Raw genomic sequence first — 13,816 nt, 5'->3', positions numbered from 1 at the left:
GCTTATTCAAACGGCTCAAACCGAGAAGGATGCTATGTTAGCTAGCTAGCTGGCTAAGGCTATCCAATGCTGGAACTCTTCTATGTCGAGGTAACTACTGCATGATTGTAACGGGTTTACTAACGCGTTAATTCTAGTAGCTATGTTAACTATGACGTTAGCTAATATGGTGACAACGATGTAGGCTGTGTGTAGTGGTTATGGTATGAAGGTTTTGGCTTGGAGAGGTTTTTGTCGCCTGGTCACAGACAGCTGTTGTGTTGTGCTCTGAAGTCCACAAACTAAGTGAAAATTGTGAGAGGAGCGCTTCGATGCGAGAAGGAATTACATACAAGATGCAAATGATCATGGTGTTTGTATGTGGCTACTATGAAAATGAACTGTGTTTGTTTGTGATCCGAGGTGTATTCATTCTGCCGACTCTGTTGACTGTACTGCATGATTGTAGCAGGTTTACTAACACGTTAGTTCTATTATGTTGACTAGGAAGTGACAATGTTGTAGGTTGTGTGTAGAGGTTAGAGGTCATGATATGAAGGTTTGGCTTGGAAATGGTATTTTCACCTGGTCACAGACAGCTGATGGGTTGTGCACTGAAGTCCACAAGCGAAGGGAAATGGTGAGAGGAGGAGAGGGAATAGAAAGTAGCGAGAAGGAATTATATATACAAGAAGGAAAGTGATTATGCTGTTTTTATGCGGTTGCTATGAAAGTTAGGGGTGTATTCATTCTGCCGACTCTGTTGAAAAACATTTCTTAAACAGAAGCAAACGTAACGACACGGGGATAAACACACCTGAATGTGTCCAATTGAAACTCTCATTTGCAACTGTTGGACTAATGATCACACCCTAGATCAGCTAGATGCAGGCCAGAGGGTACAAGGAGGAATTGAATGTGTCTCTGTCACCTTGATTACTCAAAATCCTCTCGACCTGTGTGTACCTACTAGGTTGTAGCAACCTCATGATGGGTACAGGGAACATTCTAGTATCATGTCGTAGCCTAAACCTATCGACGATAACATTGAACTGGGTGAATGGAATATGAATGACAGTCATCCAATATGCTGTAATAGAAATAAGGGCCGTGCTCATTATAAATATATATATATATATATATCGTCCCCCTGATCTTAAACGGTACCAACCTCCACTGTGTTATGGGTCGTACTCACCCCTGATCTTAAACGGTACCAACCTCCACTGCGTTATGGGTCGTACTCACCCCTGATCTTAAACGGTACCAACCTCCACTGTGTTATGGGTCGTACTCACCCCTGATCTTAAACGGTACCAACCTCCACTGTGTTATGGGTCGTACTCACCCCTGATCTTAAACGGTACCAACCTCCACTGTGTTATGGGTCGTACTCACCCCTGATCTTAAACGGTACCAACCTCCACTGTGTTATGGGTCGTACTCGCCCCTGATCTTAAACGGTACCAACCTCCACTGCGTTATGGGTCGTACTCACCCCTGATCTTAAACGGTACCAACCGCCACTGCGTTATGGGTCGTACTCGCCCCTGATCTTAAACGGTACCAACCGCCACTGCGTTATGGGTCGTACTCGCCCCTGATCTTAAACGGTACCAACCTCCACTGTGTTATGGGTCGTACTCACCCCTGATCTTAAACGGTACCAACCTCCACTGTGTTATGGGTCGTACTCACCCCTGATCTTAAACGGTACCAACCTCCACTGTGTTATGGGTCGTACTCACCCCTGATCTTAAACGGTACCAACCTCCACTGTGTTATGGGTCGTACTCACCCCTGATCTTAAACGGTACCAACCTCCACTGTGTTATGGGTCGTACTCACCCCTGATCTTAAACGGTACCAACCTCCACTGTGTTATGGGTCGTACTCACCCCTGATCTTAAACGGTACCAACCTCCACTGCGTTATGGGTCGTACTCGCCCCTGATCTTAAACGGTACCAACCTCCACTGCGTTATGGGTCGTACTCACCCCTGATCTTAAACGGTACCAACCTCCACTGCGTTATGGGTCGTACTCACCCCTGATCTTAAACGGTACCAACCTCCACTGCGTTATGGGTCGTACTCACCCCTGATCTTAAACGGTACCAACCTCCACTGCGTTATGGGTCGTACTCACCCCTGATCTTAAACGGTACCAACCTCCACTGCGTTATGGGTCGTACTCACCCCTGATCTTAAACGGTACCAACCTCCACTGTGTTATGGGTCGTACTCACCCCTGATCTTAAACGGTACCAACCACCACTGCGTTATGGGTCGTACTCACCCCTGATCTTAAACGGTACCAACCTCCACTGTGTTATGGGTCGTACTCGCCCCTGATCTTAAACGGTACCAACCTCCACTGCGTTATGGGTCGTACTCACCCCTGATCTTAAACGGTACCAACCTCCACTGCGTTATGGGTCGTACTCACCCCTGATCTTAAACGGTACCAACCTCCACTGTGTTATGGGTCGTACTCGCCCCTGATCTTAAACGGTACCAACCTCCACTGTGTTATGGGTCGTACTCACCCCTGATCTTAAACGGTACCAACCTCCACTGTGTTATGGGTCGTACTCGCCCCTGATCTTAAACGGATACCAACCTCCACTCCTGGAGGGGTTCAGTCTGCTCACCCACTGATCTTAAAGCAGGACCAACCTCCACTGTGTTATGGGTCGATGAATCACCTTTCAGATCTTAAACGGTACCAACCTCCACTGCGTTATGGGTCGACTCACCTTTGATCTTAAACGGTACCAACCTCCACTGTGTTATGGGTAACCTGGTTCAGTCTGCTTTCCACCAGATCTGGGAGATGAAACCTTTCAGGTACCAACCTCCACTGCGTTATGGGTCGACTCACCTTTCAGCTGATCTTAAACGGTACCAACCTCCACTGTGTTATGGGTCGGTACTCTGCTTTCCAAGACACTGGGAGTTTTCAGGATAAAAATAAAACTCTGCTCAGCATCCTGGAGGAAAACCTGGTTCAGTCTGCTTTGTACACCTTTCAGCAGGACAATAACCTGGTTCAGTCTGCTTTCCACCAGACACTGAGAGATGAATTCACCTTTCAGCAGGACAATAACCTGGTTCAGTCTGCTTTCCACCAGACACTGGGAGATTAATTCACCTTTCAGCAGGACAATAACCTGGTTCAGTCTGCTTTCCACCAGAGACTGAGAGATGAATTCACCTTTCAGCAGGACAATAACCTGGTTCAGTCTGCTTTCCACCAGAGACTGGGAGATGAAGTCACCTTTCAGCAGGACAATAACCTGGTTCAGTCTGCTTTGCACCAGAGACTGGGAGATGAATTCACCTTTCAGCAGGACAATAACCTGGTTCAGTCTGCTTTCCACCAGAGACTGGGAGATGAATTCACCTTTCAGCAGGACAATAACCTGGTTCAGTCTGCTTTCCACCAGAGACTGGGAGATGAATTCACCTTTCAGCAAGACAATAACCTGGTTCAGTCTGCTTTCCACCAGACACTGGGAGATTAATTCACCTTTCAGCAGGACAATAACCTGGTTCAGTCTGCTTTCCACCAGACACTGGGAGATGAATTCACCTTTCAGCAGGACAATAACCTGGTTCAGTCTGCTTTCCACCAGACACTGGGAGATGAATTCACCTTTCAGCAGGACAATAACCTGGTTCAGTCTGCTTTCCACCAGACACTGGGAGATGAATTCACCTTTCAGCAGGACAATAACCTGGTTCAGTCTGCTTTCCACCAGACACTGGGAGATGAAAAAAGGTGACATATGAACTAATAGGATATAGAGAAAACAAAGCAATTATCCCAACACAGGTCATCATCGGGCCTCTTTTCCCCTTTGCTTGGCTTCCCCATTGATTTGAGCCACGCGCTGATATTGTGAGCTGTGTCCTTGACTAATAATTTAGCTGTTTTTTTGGCAGACAACACAACCCGAAAACACAAGGCCACATCTACACTGGAGTTGCTTACCAAGCAGACAGGGAATGTTCCTGAGGGACCCGAGTTACTGTTTTTACTTAAAATCTGCTTGAAAATATATGACCTGAAAATGATGAAATACTTCTATAATCAAGATATTAATCCTTTTAAAAAAAAAAATGTTTTTATAAATATATTTTTCATGGATTTTCTACAAATGTTATAATTTGTCCACTTTGACATGTTATGTAGATCGCTGAAAGGAATATTACAATTAAATCCATTTTAAATCCAACTTTACCACACATCATGTCAAAGGGGTGTGACTATTGTATCATTTAAAACTGAACAAGTTGAACAATTGAAATTACATGTCATCATAATGCTTTATCTGATTGGTTGTGGTTCCCCCCAGGCAGTGAATGTGAAGACTGAGATGGGAACATCAGAGACAGAGATATTCAACTCTCTGATGGAGAGAGGAGATCTGGACTTCATAGAACAGCTCTGGGTTCGCATGAGGAACAGTGAGTGGAGTTTTTAGTACATTTTAGTTATAGTAGAGAACAGCCTTTTTTTTTGTTTTCACTTTGGAAAATGTTTCACTTTTTTCCACATGTTCTATGAACAATAAAAAGCTATTCATTTCCTTATTTACATTTTGAAAATGGTAATAAATTCAACTTCCTATATCAACTTGGATGTGGAACATTTGAGCTGTTTTTTTTATTTATTTCATCACTACTTTTTCATCACAGGTGTGACTTCCTATCAAGATGTCGGAGACTGTCTGAAAATGGTCATCAAAGCTTTGCAGTATGGTGACATTAAACCATGGGTAAGTATAGTGGTGTGTCCTCGGATCATATCAAGACATCAGAGACTGATCTGAATCTGATCATCAAAGCTCTCGACCCGCTCCACAACAGCCCCGTCGATATGAATGGGGGCGTTTCCTTTAGTCCACGATCAGCTCCTTTGTCTTGCTGACGTTGATGGAGAGGTTGTTGTTGTCATGGCACCACACTGCCAGGTCTCTGACCTCCCTATAGGATGTGTCATCGTCTTATTGTCTCCGAACTTAATGATGGTGTTGAGTCGTGCCCGGCCACACAGTCGTTGGTGAACAGGGAGGAGGGGACTAGGTCCCTGACCAATGACTGTACAGGAGGGGACTAGGCCCCTGACCAATGACTGTACAGGAGGGGACTAGGCCCCTGACCAATGACTGTACAGGAGGGGACTAGGCCCCTGACCAATGACTGTACAGGAGAGGACTAGGTCCCTGACCAATGACTGTACAGGAGGGGACTAGGCCCCTGACCAATGACTGTACAGGAGAGGACTAGGCCCCTGACCAATGACTGTACAGGAGAGGACTAGGCCCCTGACCAATGACTGTACAGGAGGGGACTAGACCCCTGACCAATGACTGTAAAGGAGGGGACTAGGCCCCTGACCAATGACTGTACAGGAGAGGACTAGACCCCTGACCAATGACTGTACAGGAGGGCACTAGGCCCCTGACCAATGACTGTACAGGAGGGGACTACGCCCCTGACCAATGACTGTACAGGAGGGGACTAGGCCCCTGACCAATGACTGTACAGGAGGGGACTAGACCCCTGACCAATGACTGTACAGGAGGGGACTAGGCCCCTGACCAATGACTGTACAGGAGGGGACTAGGCCCCTGACCAATGACTGTACAGGAGGGGACTAGGCCCCTGACCAATGACTGTACAGGAGGGGACTAGACCCCTGACCAATGACTGTACAGGAGAGGACTAGGCCCCTGACCAATGACTGTACAGGAGAGGACTAGGCCCCTGACCAATGACTGTACAGGAGGGGACTAGGCCCCTGACCAATGACTGTACAGGAGGGGACTAGGCCCCTGACCAATGACTGTACGGGAGAGGACTACGCCCCTGACCAATGACTGTACAGGAGGGGACTAGGCCCCTGACCAATGACTGTACAGGAGGGGACTAGGCCCCTGACCAATGACTGTACAGGAGGGGACTAGACCCCTGACCAATGACTGTACAGGAGAGGACTAGACCCCTGACCAATGACTGTACAGGAGGGGACTAGGCCCCTGACCAATGACTGTACAGGAGGGGACTAGACCCCTGACCAATGACTGTACGGGAGAGGACTACGCCCCTGACCAATGACTGTACAGGAGGGGACTAGGCCTCTGACCAATGACTGTACAGGAGGGGACTAGGCCCCTGACCAATGACTGTACAGGAGGGGACTAGGCCCCTGACCAATGACTGTACAGGAGAGGACTAGGCCCCTGACCAATGACTGTACAGGAGGGGACTACGCCCCTGACCAATGACTGTACAGGAGGGGACTAGGCCCCTGACCAATGGCTGTACAGGAGGGGACTAGGCCCCTGACCAATGACTGTACAGGCACCACAGGGTTGACCAATGACTGTACAGGAGGGGACTAGGCCCCTGACCAATGACTGTACAGGAGGGGACTAGGCCCCTGACCAATGACTGTACAGGAGGGGACTAGGCCCCTGACCAATGACTGTACAGGAGGGGACTAGGCCCCTGACCAATGGCTGTACAGGAGGGGACTAGGCCCCTGACCAATGACTGTACAGGAGGGGACTAGACCCCTGACCAATGACTGTACAGGAGGGGACTAGGCCCCTGACCAATGACTGTACAGGAGGGGACTAGGCCCCTGACCAATGACTGTACAGGAGAGGACTAGGCCCCTGACCAATGACTGTACAGGAGGGGACTACGCCCCTGACCAATGACTGTACAGGAGAGGGCTACGCCCCTGACCAATGACTGTACAGGAGGGGACTAGGCCCCTGACCAATGACTGTACAGGCACCACAGGGTTGACCAATGACTGTACAGGAGGGGACTAGGCCCCTGACCAATGACTGTACAGGAGGGGACTAGGCCCCTGACCAATGACTGTACAGGAGGGGACTAGGCCCCTGACCAATGACTGTACAGGAGGGGACTAGACCCCTGACCAATGACTGTACAGGAGGGGACTAGGCCCCTGACCAATGACTGTACAGGAGAGGACTAGGCCCCTGACCAATGACTGTACAGGAGGGGACTAGACCCCTGACCAATGACTGTACAGGAGAGGACTAGGCCCCTGACCAATGACTGTACAGGAGAGGACTAGACCCCTGACCAATGACTGTACAGGAGGGCACTAGGCCCCTGACCAATGACTGTACAGGAGGGGACTACGCCCCTGACCAATGACTGTACAGGAGAGGACTAGGTCCCTGACCAATGACTGTACAGGAGGGGACTAGACCCCTGACCAATGACTGTACAGGAGGGGACTAGGCCCCTGACCAATGACTGTACAGGAGAGGACTAGGCCCCTGACCAATGACTGTACAGGAGAGGACTAGGCCCCTGACCAATGACTGTACAGGAGAGGACTAGGCCCCTGACCAATGACTGTACAGGAGGGGACTAGGCCCCTGACCAATGACTGTACAGGAGAGGACTAGGCCCCTGACCAATGACTGTACAGGAGGGGACTAGGCCCCTGACCAATGACTGTACAGGAGGGGACTAGGCCCCTGACCAATGACTGTACAGGAGGGGACTAGACCCCTGACCAATGACTGTACAGGAGGGGACTAGACCCCTGACCAATGACTGTACAGGAGGGGACTAGACCCCTGACCAATGACTGTACAGGAGGGGACTAGGCCCCTGACCAATGACTGTACAGGAGAGGACTAGGCCCCTGACCAATGACTGTACAGGAGAGGACTAGGCATGCACCCCCGAGGGGCCTTTGTGTTGAGGGTCAGCATGGTGGACATGTTGTTGCCTACCCACTCCACCTGGGTGTGGCCCGTCAGGAGGTCCTGAGTTTAGTGATGAGCTTGAAGGGTAATATGTCGTTGAACGCTGAGCTGTGATCAATTAACAACTTTTTAACATAGGTGTTCCTCCTGTCCAGGTGGGAAAGGGCAGTGAGATTGCGTCATCTGTGGATCTGTTGGGGCGGTATGCGTATTGGAGTGGGTTCAGGGTGTCTGGGATGATGGTGATTCCCAGTACAGATACATTAATCTGTGGATCTGTTGGGGCGGTATGCGTATTGGAGTGGGTTCAGGGTGTCTGGGGTGATGGTGTTGATGTGAGCAACGATCAGCCCTTTCAAAAGCACGTCATGGCTACAGATGTGATTGGTACAGGGCGATAATCATGTAGACACGTCACCTTGGCGTTCTTAGGCACAGGGACTATGGTGGTCTGCTTGACACATGTAGGTGTTTGTCAAAAACCATTTCGCAGCCCGTATCAAAAAGGGAGACAACACAGAGATCAAGGAATAACAAAAAATATATTTATGAACTAAAGTAAACTATATACAATTGTGTTGGTGTGAACCATGACCAGCCTTTCAAAGCGTTTCATGGTTACCGATGTGAGTACAACAGGACGATAATAATTTAGACAGGTTTCTTTGGCGTTCTTAGGCACAGGGACTATGGTGGTCTGCTTGAAACTATTACAGATTGTGTCAGGGAGAAGTTGAAAATATCAGTGAGGACACTTGCCATCTGGTCAGCGCATGATGGTAATCCGTCTGGCCTTGTGAATGTTAACCTTTTTTATAGGTCTTACTTACTCACATCGGCTACAGAGAGCGTGATCACACAGTCGTCCTGAACGACTGGTGCTCTCATGCACGGTTCAGTAAATTCAGCTCGTCTGAGGTGACTCGCGGCTGGGTTTCCCTTTGTAATCCGCGATAGTTTGCCACATCCGAAGAGCGTCAGAGTGTAGTAGGATTTGATGTTAGTCCTGTATTGAAACTTTGCCTGTTTGATGGTTAGTCTGACGGGTTTCTTGTTAGTCTGGATTAGTGTCCCGCTCCTTGAAAGCGGCAGCTCTAGCCTTTAGCTCAGTGCGGATGTTCCCTGTAATCCATGGCTTCTGGTTGGGTTATTTACTTACGGTCACCGTGGGGACGGCGTCGTCGATGCCCTTTATTTATTATTGATTAAGCCAGTGACTGACGTGGTAAACTCCTCGATGCCATGGGATGAATCCCAGAACATATTCCAGTCTGTGCTAGCAAAACAGTCCTGGAGCTTAGCATCCGTTTAATCGGACAACTTCCGCATTGTGCGTCCATCTCTGGTACTTCCTGTTTGAGTTTTTGCTTGTAAGTAGGAATCCGGAGGATAACGTCATGGTTAGATTTGCCAAATAGAGGGCGGGAGAGTTTTATATGCAATTCTGTGTTTGGAGTTAAGTTGATCTAGAGTTTTTTTTTAAATTTTCGCCTCTAAATCCACAGAAATTATGTCAAATGGATTCCGGTTTCGTTAAAGTCCCCGGCCACTAGGCGAGCCGCCTCGGGACGAGCGTTGTCCTGTTTGCGCGATACAGTTCGTTGAGTGTGGAATTAGTGCCCCAGCATCGGTTTGTTGTAGTAAATAGACAGCTACGGGAACAAATATTGATCAACTCTCTCTCTCTCTCTCTCTAACTGCTGCGTGTCTCTCCTGATTGTTGTAGATTCACAGAGACAGCAGTAGCTCCCTCAGTAAGCTGATCCTTCAGTCTTACCACCATCAGATGGATCATGTCTCTTTGACAGGCCTGACACCTGTCCACATGCTGCTGGAGATGGGCCTAGACAAGATGAGGAAGGACTACATCAACTACCTCATAGGTAACACACTGCTCTGTGATCCAAAGGTCTGTCGGTTCGAATCCCGAATACCTAATAGGATGTGGTTGTTCGGTTAAAAGTGAAACGGTGTGCTATTCTCCATGACGCCGCAGAGACCTAATACGTTGTTGGGATCCCTGTGCCGTGGTTCCAGACAAAATACTAATCTAATTCTTATCTTAACAGCATTTTAAGTTGATTTAACAGTTAATGTTTTCTTCTCCTCAGGTCAAGATCTGACGACGCTAAACCACCTGGTGAGTCCGAGGTTTAGACTACTATGATTCAGAAAATCATCTCTAACATTTAAAAAAAAAAAAAGTAAAAATAAATTAAAACGAGAATCCTTATTGAAACAATAACAAAATGGACACCCTGCCTTTTTTTTGGTGAAAAGCTTGAGGGGATGGGCCTGGAGAAATGTAACCACTTTCAAATTCCTAGACAGAGCTATGGAAGCAAGAACCATCCATGATATCAACATTATAGTTATAACCATGTTATGAGACTATACAGGACTGACCATCCATCAACATTATAGTTATAACCATGTTATGAGGCTATACAGGACTGACCATCCATGATATCAACATTATAGTTATAACCATGTTATGAGGCTATACAGGACTGACCATCCATCAACATTATAGTTATAACCATGTTATGAGGCTATACAGGACTGACCATCCATGATATCAACATTATAGTTATAACCATGTTATGAGGCTATACAGGACTGACCATCCATGATATCAACATTATAGTTATAACCATGTTATGAGGCTATACAGGACTGACCATCCATCAACATTATAGTTATAACCATGTTATGAGGCTATACAGGACTGACCATCCACGATATCAACATTATAGTTATAACCATGTTATGAGGCTATACAGGACTGACCATCCATGATATCAACATTATAGTTATAACCATGTTATGAGACTATACAGGACTGACCATGATATCAACATTATAGTTATAACCATGTTATGAGGCTATACAGGACTGACCATCCATGATATCAACATTATAGTTATAACCATGTTATGAGGCTATACAGGACTGACCATCCATGATATCAACATTATAGTTATAACCATGTTATGAGACTATACAGGACTGACCATCCATGATATCAACATTATAGTTATAACCATGTTATGAGGCTATACAGGACTGACCATCCATGATATCAACATTATAGTTATAACCATGTTATGAGGCTATACAGGACTGACCATCCATGATATCAACATTATAGTTATAACCATGTTATGAGACTATACAGGACTGACCATCCATGATATCAACATTATAGTTATAACCATGTTATGAGACTATACAGGACTGACCATCCATGATATCAACATTATAGTTATAACCATGTTATGAGACTATACAGGACTGACCATCCATGATATCAACATTATAGTTATAACCATGTTATGAGACTATACAGGACTGACCATCCATGATATCAACATTATAGTTATAACCATGTTATGAGGCTATACAGGACTGACCATGATATCAACATTATAGTTATAACCATGTTATGAGGCTATACAGGACTGACCATCCATGATATCAACATTATAGTTATAACCATGTTATGAGACTATACAGGACTGACCATCCATGATATCAACATTATAGTTATAACCATGTTATGAGACTATACAGGACTGACCATCCATGATATCAACATTATAGTTATAACCATGTTATGAGACTATACAGGACTGACCATCCATGATAACATTATAGTTATAACCATGTTATGAGGCTATACAGGACTGACCATCCATGATATCAACATTATAGTTATAACCATGTTATGAGACTATACAGGACCATCCACGATATCAACATTATAGTTATAACCATGTTATGAGACTATACAGGACTGACCATCCATGATATCAACATTATAGTTATAACCATGTTATGAGGCTATACAGGACTGACCATCCATGATATCAACATTATAGTTATAACCATGTTATGAGGCTATACAGGACTGACCATCCATGATATCAACATTATAGTTATAACCATGTTATGAGGCTATACAGGACTGACCATCCATGATATCAACATTATAGTTATAACCATGTTATGAGGCTATACAGGACTGACCATCCATGATATCAACATTATAGTTATAACCATGTTATGAGACTATACAGGACTGACCATCCATGATATCAACATTATAGTTATAATCATGTTATGAGGCTATACAGGACTGACCATCCATGATATCAACATTATAGTTATAACCATGTTATGAGACTATACAGGACTGACCATCCATGATATCAACATTATAGTTATAACCAAGTTATGAGACTATACAGGACTGACCATCCATGATATCAACATTATAGTTATAACCATGTTATGAGGCTATACAGGACTGACCATCCATGACCATCTGACCATCCATGATATCAACATTATAGTTATAACCATGTTATGAGGCTATACAGGACTGACCATCCATGATATCAACATTATAGTTATAACCATGTTATGAGGCTATACAGGACTGACCATCCATGATATCAACATTATAGTTATAACCATGTTATGAGACTATACAGGACCATCCATGATATCAACATTATAGTTATAACCATGTTATGAGGCTATACAGGACTGACCATGATATCAACATTATAGTTATAACCATGTTATGAGGCTATACAGGACTGACCATCCATGATATCAACATTATAGTTATAACCATGTTATGAGGCTATACAGGACTGACCATCCATCAACATTATAGTTATAACCATGTTATGAGGCTATACAGGCCTGACCATCCATCAACATTATAGTTATAACCATGTTATGAGGCTATACAGGACTGACCATCCATGATATCAACATTATAGTTATAACCATGTTATGAGACTATACAGGACTGACCATCCATCAACATTATAGTTATAACCATGTTATGAGGCTATACAGGACTGACCATCCATCAACATTATAGTTATAACCATGTTATGAGGCTATACAGGACTGACCATCCATGATATCAACATTATAGTTATAACCATGTTATGAGACTATACAGGACCATCCATGATATTAACATTATAGTTATAACCATGTTATGAGGCTATACAGGACTGACCATCCATGATATCAACATTATAGTTATAACCATGTTATGAGACTATACAGGACTGACCATCCATCAACATTATAGCTATAACCATGTTATGAGGCTATACAGGACCATCCATGATATCAACATTATAGTTATAACCATGTTATGAGGCTATACAGGACTGACCATCCATCAACATTATAGTTATAACCATGTTATGAGGCTATACAGGACTGACCATCCATCAACATTATAGTTATAACCATGTTATGAGGCTATACAGGACCATCCATGATATCAACATTATAGTTATAACCATGTTATGAGGCTATACAGGACTGACCATCCATGATATCAACATTATAGTTATAACCATGTTATGAGACTATACAGGACTGACCATCCATGATATCAACATTATAGTTATAACCATGTTATGAGGCTGTACAGGACTGACCATCCATCAACATTATAGTTATAACCATGTTATGAGGCTATACAGGACTGACCATCCATGATATCAACATTATAGTTATAACCATGTTATGAGGCTATACAGGACTGACCATCCATCAACATTATAGTTATAACCATGTTATGAGGCTATACAGGACTGACCATCCATGATATCAACATTATAGTTATAACCATGTTATGGGACTATACAGGACTGACCATCCATGATATCAACATTATAGTTGTAACCATGTTATGAGGCTATACAGGACTGACCATCCATGATATCAACATTATAGTTATAACCATGTTATGAGGCTATACAGGACTGACCATCCATGATATCAACATTATAGTTATAACTATACAGGACTGACCATCCATGATATCAACATTATAGTTATAACCATGTTATGAGGCTATACAGGACTAACCATCCATGATATCAACATTATAGTTATAACCATGTTATGAGGCTATACAGGACTGACCATCCATGATATCAACATTATAGTTATAACCATGTTATGAGGCTATACAGGACTGACCATCCATGATATCAACATTATAGTTGTAACCATGTTATGAGGCTATAC

The 13,816-nt window shown here is 44.7% G+C and overlaps 1 protein-coding gene across 2 annotated transcripts in view; it reads left to right on the top strand.

The window, feature by feature from the left end:
* The window catches only part of zwilch (zwilch kinetochore protein), a 54,413-nt gene that overhangs the window by 16,957 nt on the left and 23,640 nt on the right, over positions 1 to 13,816 (top strand). For both annotated transcript variants that reach the window (XM_052481095.1, XM_052481094.1), the window contains exons 10-13: positions 4,340 to 4,451; positions 4,683 to 4,762; positions 9,474 to 9,630; positions 9,859 to 9,887. In XM_052481095.1, the coding sequence (XP_052337055.1) occupies positions 4,340 to 4,451; positions 4,683 to 4,762; positions 9,474 to 9,630; positions 9,859 to 9,887 (378 nt within the window). The remainder of the gene's footprint in view (positions 1 to 4,339; positions 4,452 to 4,682; positions 4,763 to 9,473; positions 9,631 to 9,858; positions 9,888 to 13,816) is intronic.

This window comes from Oncorhynchus keta, chromosome 26, assembly GCF_023373465.1.
Source record: "Oncorhynchus keta strain PuntledgeMale-10-30-2019 chromosome 26, Oket_V2, whole genome shotgun sequence".
Taxonomy (NCBI): Eukaryota; Metazoa; Chordata; class Actinopteri; order Salmoniformes; family Salmonidae; genus Oncorhynchus; species Oncorhynchus keta.
Note: the sequence above shows the minus strand (reverse complement) of the source record. Positions and strands in the feature narration are given on the sequence as shown.